Raw genomic sequence first — 7265 nt, 5'->3', positions numbered from 1 at the left:
GCCTCGATCTTTTCGAATTCAGCGAGTGCAGCCTGGACCTTCCGGCCGCAACTGACCAGCAAGGCCAAGTCAGATTCATCGCAGAGTCATCGCCGCCAAGACTACAAGGTCGACGAAATTTCCAACCTTCCGTTGCAGAGTTGACTCCGGAACAGCATCGGATCTCGGTGACCACTCGATCCACATCACTCGCCAACTAAACAATTTGGAACTTGTACACGCCAACTCGGCCCCGGTCCTTTTCAGGACCACCTCACGTAGGATTTCGAAAGACCTCGAACTTTTGCTAAAGATCGAGGCTAACCGTCTTGTCAATTGCAGAGTGCGAACTCTGCAATTCTTTTCGGTTTCCAGCCTTTTCAAGGCTACCGTTCGAAAGCTAACGAGCTTTTGTAAAAGTTCAACTCAAGCCGTCTTGGCAGTGGCAGAGTGTAAACTCTTAAACTCCTTTCGGTTACTAGCCTTCTCAGGGCTACTGTTCGAAAGCAAACCAATTTTTGTAAAAGTTCAATTCGAGCCGTCTTGGCAGTTGCAGAGTGTAAACGCTGTAACTCCTTTCGGTTTCAGGCTCTTTCAGGGCTACTATTCGAAAGGTCATCGGACATTAATAAAATTCGACGTTCCCGCTTAACATAGCACAAAAAAAATATTTACCAATTCTCCTTCATATTTCATAAAGTGTGTGTACTTAGTTAGTATACTCCTCCAACTTATAGAACTATCATTTTCAATACAATGTTTGCGCGTTTTTTCCGTAATTTCCAATATTATATTCTTGTTTTCTTCGTTAGGAATTTTGGTCTGAATACCCTGGATCTACCGACACATAAACATTTAAATGAAGCTTCAATTCAATAATTTGAAGCATAATTTTATGCTAAATAAACATTTTAAAAAACTGAAAGTAACTGCTCTAGCCGGTTTTGATAAAACAGCTTCTTTGCACATGTTATGTACTAACGTTTCATTTTTACGTACATTTTCTATGCATGCATATTTTGTAAGGAAAAAACATTTTAAGTTGATCACCAATATTTCATTGAATTAGTGTGGTTCTAATCTATCTTCCATTTCCAAAATGTCGTCGATTCCTTTTTGGTTTGCTCTCTCGACAGAGCCTTGTGATTGACTGTGTCGAGGTTTTCCGTGGACTAATATCAGTTCAGGCCACAATATTTTCAACTCACTGATAATAGAGTTCACGAATTCTCTTCCATTATCGGAATGCAACAAGCACGGGGCACCAAAGGTCAAAAATATCCGAACTAAATGATGTGCTACCTGCATTAATAAATAAATATTCAAGTCAATTCGTAATTGTAATTTTCATAATTTTACGTACCTCTTCTGCGCGTTTTGTTTTTAATGCATTCAGAACGACAAATTTCGTCAAGTGATCCTGGTATACCATTATCCACTTAAACCCATCGACACTTGATGATTGAAAGTCAATAAGGTCCACCTGGCATCTACTATTCATTTCTGCATGCAAAATTGGCTTGGATACCAGCCCCCTCCTTCTCTTTATTTTTTTCTGGTGACAGACCTCACACATGTTTAAATATAATTCAATCAATTCTCTTGTAACGTTTGCGTACTTGATCGAAGTTTCTTTCAAAAGCCTATCGCGCCCACCATGTCCGGTCGCAATATGCGCGGCTTGAATGATATCAAAGACATCTTCAAGCGCTACATAATACTTTATGCCATTACCGGGTTTGATCTTGGAGATAAGTCGATTCACACCATCTACTTCTAATACATCGAATCGTTTTGCACGTCTTATTTGCTGAAAAGACTTTTTTGACGTGACTTTTCCGATTAGCAGGTCTTTAATAATTTCTTCTATCTCTGCCATTGACAGAACTTTATAGTGCTCTTTTTTTCGAGCCTCGGCGAGGAACTGCTCTCTCCAATTATTGGTTTTAGTTTCCATTTTTCTTTCAAATAGTGAGAGTATGGGCTTGTATCCGTATTGGGTTAGATCCAAAACAAAACTAACAAATACGTCCGGCTTAGATGCTGACTAGTCGTGTTTACAGAAATGCCTAAAATTATTTAGGCATTGCGGGTTTTGCCTAAGAAATTTAGGAATTTCCTATACTTTTTTAGGCATTGCGGGTTTTGCCTAAAATTTTAGGCATTTTTGTTTTTGCCTAAAAGCGGGTTTTGCCGGTAACATATACAAAAAATCATGGCTAAATGTGTGCTCATTCGTAGAAAAATTATTGCGATTCCCTTGCTAATGAGTCAACGCTAATGAAAAGCCACGATTTGCCTATGAAACTAATTTTTTTCAGCTAATTAATTTGTATCAGTTTTATTAATATTAAATATTAAACTCCACACTGCTTTTGTCGAGGATTCGAGGCCCCGTCTTACGATTAGAGTTCCGGGTGGCCAACATTGTGCCCTAGGTAAAATATTGAGATCGGCAACGATTTCTCCGGGGAATTCCAGGTCCCGTCGCTCGATTAGTGTTCCGGATGGCCAGCTTTGTGCACTAATAAAATATTGAGCTTGGCGACGATTTATTCGGGAAAGTCTTGCTCGATTAGAGTTCTAGGTGGGCCAGCTTTGTGCACTAGGTGCCATATTGAAAAAAAAGGAATAAATAGAAAAAAAAATGGTAAATAATTATTGGGTTTAGATAAATCAATAATTTAAGAATATGTAGATAAATATTTTTTTCTCGTATTCTTTTTTAATTTTAAATATCATTTTTAATCAAATTCTAGTAAGTTAACGGGCTCTGCTATGTACATTTCATCGCCCCCCCCTTATAACGATTATTTAAAACATTCTGAATAATGTCTATTTTATTAATGTTAGCATAATACTCAGCATTATCACATCCACAATTTTTTAAAGCAATCGCATTCGCTCACTTGTACAAAATATCTTATTATACCAAATTTGTACTTTCTTCATGACAGTAATTTACATATTTAGATGTAGTTAATATTTGCCTCTTATAAAGATCTGAAGAATATAAAATATTTTTTATTTTTAGACGATAAAACGAAAAAATATTTTTGCCTGAGAATCTCAATTCTAATAAATTCACATTGTCTGTTCGAATAATTTTTTTGTCTAAAGATCCAAGGATATATACAAATTCCGATATACAAATTGCGTTTTTATTAATTTTTTTTTTTCAATTGAGATAATAATTCGAAGGTCTTTGTACCTTCTGGGATGGTTCTTTTCAAATGAAATGTTTTCATTAGCATGAAAAGCGATGAACAAATTTGCAACTGAGCAGAGTTGCTACTATGTACAAGATTTTTTAGGTGTCCATTCAAATCCTTATAAGCAAAACAAGCCAGTATCCAAAGAGGACCTAAATCTCTGACTGCTTGGCTCAAATGAAGTAATAAATAAACATTGGCAGACATATTTTTTAATAAATATAATTTCTCAAAGTTTTTTACGTATGTTTTTAACATTCTTTCTGCAGCGTTAATTTCATTCTCAGAAATCGATGGTTGAGATAGTAAGAAAACAGCTAAAACTATCAATTTATGATGCTCGTAATATTTTTCTTCTAAAATATTTTCTAAAATTGGCAGTGAATAGTGAAAAAAGAAATTTTTCAATTCTGACGATTTGAAATAGCTGAGATGTTTTTTTATCGATCTAGGCCTACGCTGTACAAATGCCGGAGGTATTATTGAACAAATTCGTGAATCGACTAACTGCACAGAATGTGATATTGAAAATTCTTCATCTTTATTTTCTTTATCAAACCATAAAGTAATTAATTTTTTTGCTACCCCAGAAAAAATATTGTGCATAACATCAATTCCAGTTGATTTTATTGGCTAATAAACAAACGTTGAAAGTATTGTTTTCCCTTTTACACCAAAGACAATTTGATTTGAATTTAAAGCTTGTAATGCGTAATTTTCAGTATCACTATCTGTTCTCAAGATCGTATGTTCTTTTTACCGATAGACCCATCTGTCAGATTCACTCTCTCCTTTTTTGTAACAGTTCATACAGCCATATTTACCTTTAAATTGGGTCATATTCAAAAACAACGATTTTGCAGGCAAATCACAAGTACCACTCATTATGACTCCATGAAATAATTTTTCCTCATTTTTAATATTTATTCGAATACCGCGGTATAGCTCAGCCAACTCATTAAATAATCCAAAAAGTAATAAATTGGGTATTAGTGTTTAACAGAGTCGATTAGAAAAAATAAACTGCAAGAATCTACATCTAATTTTGCCAAATTGCTTGAGCCAGTGACTAAAAAAAGTAACTCATATCTAATCACATAAACAAATGGTTTTTATGTGCTTCATATTTTATATTATTTCTATTATTCTATTTTAATCTAGCAGATTTTCTATACATGTTTGTTTGATTTACAGGGTTATTAAATAATGGAAAAATTATTGATATGAATTGAATGGAACAATTAGAATCTTTACTGCCTCAATCAAGTTCCAATTAATCAAATAATAGTGACATGAACGACATGCTTGATTATATTGCTTCCCAGCAGTAAATAGAGTCGAATCCTTCATCGTTAAGAGACATAACTAACTGTAAGTGTTAAATTTAATTATACTAATGTTCTACTACTTATAACTAATTACGTATACTCTTACAGTTCCTGGTGCTATCTCAAAAAATAAAAATAAGTGCTCTATGAATAAAAAAAACTCTTGGATTTACTTAACTCAACTGAAGACTGATGAATCTGTCTTTGATGATTTGGGACTTTTACAAGAACATGTTTCTAAAAAAACAAAAGCTAAAAGTAACCAAGGAGGTAACGCTGAAACAGCTGGTATTTTAAATAAATGTATAAATTCTTTATAATGTTTCATTTGTAGGATTTCTTACATAATTGATTTTAAACTTATGTATCATGTACGTAAGAATGTTATATTATGCAAAATTTATAAAGATAATTAATGTATAAGGTTCGTCTCAGCTCATAAATAAATTATTTTTTTAAATGTAAATTATTATTATATTTCATTATTTTCATGAACGAACACATTCCCAATAATAGTATATACCCGGATAAAAAGAAGCTAGTTTCGGGGCATTTTTTGACCTATTTAGAACATTTTTACCCATTTTTTGGGGATTTTCTTGTACTTAATAAATCCAGGGTATTTCGATGTACAACATTTTTTTTTGACATTTTTTGGGCATTGCTTCTAAAATATTTTTCCTGGTGGTAAACTGGTCCAAAAATTGTTTCATTTAGGGATTAATAATCGCCAATTCGCTTGCCCAGTTTTTGGTCAGGTTACATTTTAATTGTGTGGTTAATGGCCAAAAAAAAGTTATGATTTCTACGAGGGATACCGATTCAATTTCTAGGAAGTCCATTAAAGAAAACATACACAGATAGATGATATGTTTATAGTTTTTTTGTACCGTTGATACTTTGATTAATATTAGCGACAGAATACAAAAATAATGATAATAATAATGATGTTACTGTACGTCGTTTAAATGTTTTTGTAAGAAAATTTTGAGAATAAAGATTGTAATATACTCGATTCCTTATTTGATGAAATTGTAAATAAAAGATATAGAATAGAAGAAAAGATATAGAATAGATATAGAATAGGTAACAAAGCAAGAAAAAAATATATAAAACGATGAAATTATTATAAAAACGTAATGATGATTTTGAAGGAAACCTTTTTTCAACGCACGAAAATCCTTTTTTTTTGGGCAATTCAAAGAACTTTGATTTCTCCTTGAACTCGGAGCAAGGTCTCTTTTGTAAGGTATAATAAAACAAAGCAATTTTACTCTCATTCAACAATAATTATTGATCATTTATACTATTATTTACATTAAATAACTGATAGTAGTTGTCCCATATTACATTCTTTGCAATATTCAAAATTTTACTCGATATAATTCATAGCAATTAATCGATTGCAAACGTTGCAATGAAAATTAATATAATCATTAAAAATAATACATGGTCAGCTTTACAGTTCAGAAAGCCTCAAAACTATGAAAAACTTTTTCAATTTTCACACTATTAACGCTTTATGCACGGATTTACATATTTAAATATACTATATGTACAACATTGCTCGGGGATCATTGCAGGTATGTTTATAAATATGTGTTTATGTTTATTTCGCGTTACAGATCATCGTAGAAAGTATTATTGCAGGTTTATCAATATATAACAATAAGCTTTACTTGACTATTATCCTTTATAATAATTAATTACTTCCTTTTTCTTGACGTACGTAAATGTAAACGAAAAAACTCCTTAGACACGCTAATATAGTTTTGACTATGTGTATACCACGTATTTCTTTATAAATACGCCTGCGAAAGAATCGTCTTCGAGCTCTTAAAATTACACAACGGTTTTATCCAATACTTTGTACAGAAAATGGATTTTACAAAACAGTTTATTATATAAATATATTTATAAATATTTCTTATAAATATATCCATACGAAAATATCGCTGAAACAGAGAGGCAGTTATGTCTCGGGTAAAATTAGACAAAGATGTGTGAAATTCTCTTGGCAGTCGCTTGTAACATTAATCGCTGAAATGACATAGACAGGATATTTATTGAGACCTAGCGAAAGACTTCATCATTCATTGTTTTGATGGTTTACTAATTAATCGATTCCTATTTGATTTTTGGTTTGTGTAGAATAGCTATGATAGGTTTAAAAAAATGATATGTTGAGAATGATTTTGTATTTGGTCTCGAGCATGACTCTACAAAAAATGTTTTGGTTGGTTATAATTATTGGCACGATATTGTACTTAAAAGTCTATCAAAATTTTCGCTCGATTTGGCACAGAGTGGATTAGGGGCGTTTTCAGAATTCTCTGGAATACAAAGATATGTACTTGATAACTTGCACCCTAGTTGTAGCAAAACATTTTTTCAGAAGATAATTCGATTTGAACAGTCATACTTATATCATCTACTATTCATTAGCTAGGTCTCAATATCTTGTTATTTTAAGCACCCCAAAAAATGAGTGACAAATAATAGGGTACGAGAAAATATTTCATGCGTTTGAAAAATAACAGTATACAATTTTCATAACATCTTTCCTCCCTAACTTTTTTCTGTGCTTAAAATAATCAAGATGATTTAAAATTGTTTAGTTGAAAATCTCAGCATCTATAAAACTCTTCCGCGATAAAAGTCATTTAACTAAATAATAATTAACCGATAATTAAATACATAAAAAAGATAAATTGTATAATTTATTGCGAACAAATTTTTTTAACTG

General features: G+C 32.2%; 1 protein-coding gene across 1 annotated transcript; it reads right to left on the bottom strand.

Annotated features, from left to right (window-relative positions):
* Positions 1 to 1044: 1044 nt before the first annotated feature.
* Positions 1045 to 2116, bottom strand: LOC106648175 (KRAB-A domain-containing protein 2-like). The gene is made up of 3 exons (XM_023460308.1): positions 2105 to 2116; positions 1343 to 2026; positions 1045 to 1281 (listed from the first exon to the last, which is right to left on the bottom strand). The coding sequence occupies exons 1-3, from the start codon at positions 2114 to 2116 to the stop codon at positions 1045 to 1047; spliced, it is 933 nt and encodes a 310-aa protein (XP_023316076.1).
* Between the last annotated feature and the right edge of the window lie 5149 nt (positions 2117 to 7265).

The sequence above is a fragment of the Trichogramma pretiosum genome, unplaced genomic scaffold (genome assembly GCF_000599845.2).
Source record: "Trichogramma pretiosum strain Unisexual culture from Peru unplaced genomic scaffold, Tpre_2.0 scaffold77, whole genome shotgun sequence".
NCBI classification, from domain to species: Eukaryota; Metazoa; Arthropoda; class Insecta; order Hymenoptera; family Trichogrammatidae; genus Trichogramma; species Trichogramma pretiosum.
The sequence above is the reverse complement of the archived record's forward strand: the minus strand, read 5'-3'. Positions and strand labels throughout refer to the sequence as shown.

What these genes read in the sequence shown, in the direction of transcription:
- LOC106648175 (XM_023460308.1), bottom strand. An exon ending in AAACAAAACGCGCAGAAGAG is followed by an intron (nt 1,282 to 1,342) that starts GTACGTAAAATT and finishes TTATTAATGCAG; the next exon opens with GTAGCACATCATTTAGTTCG.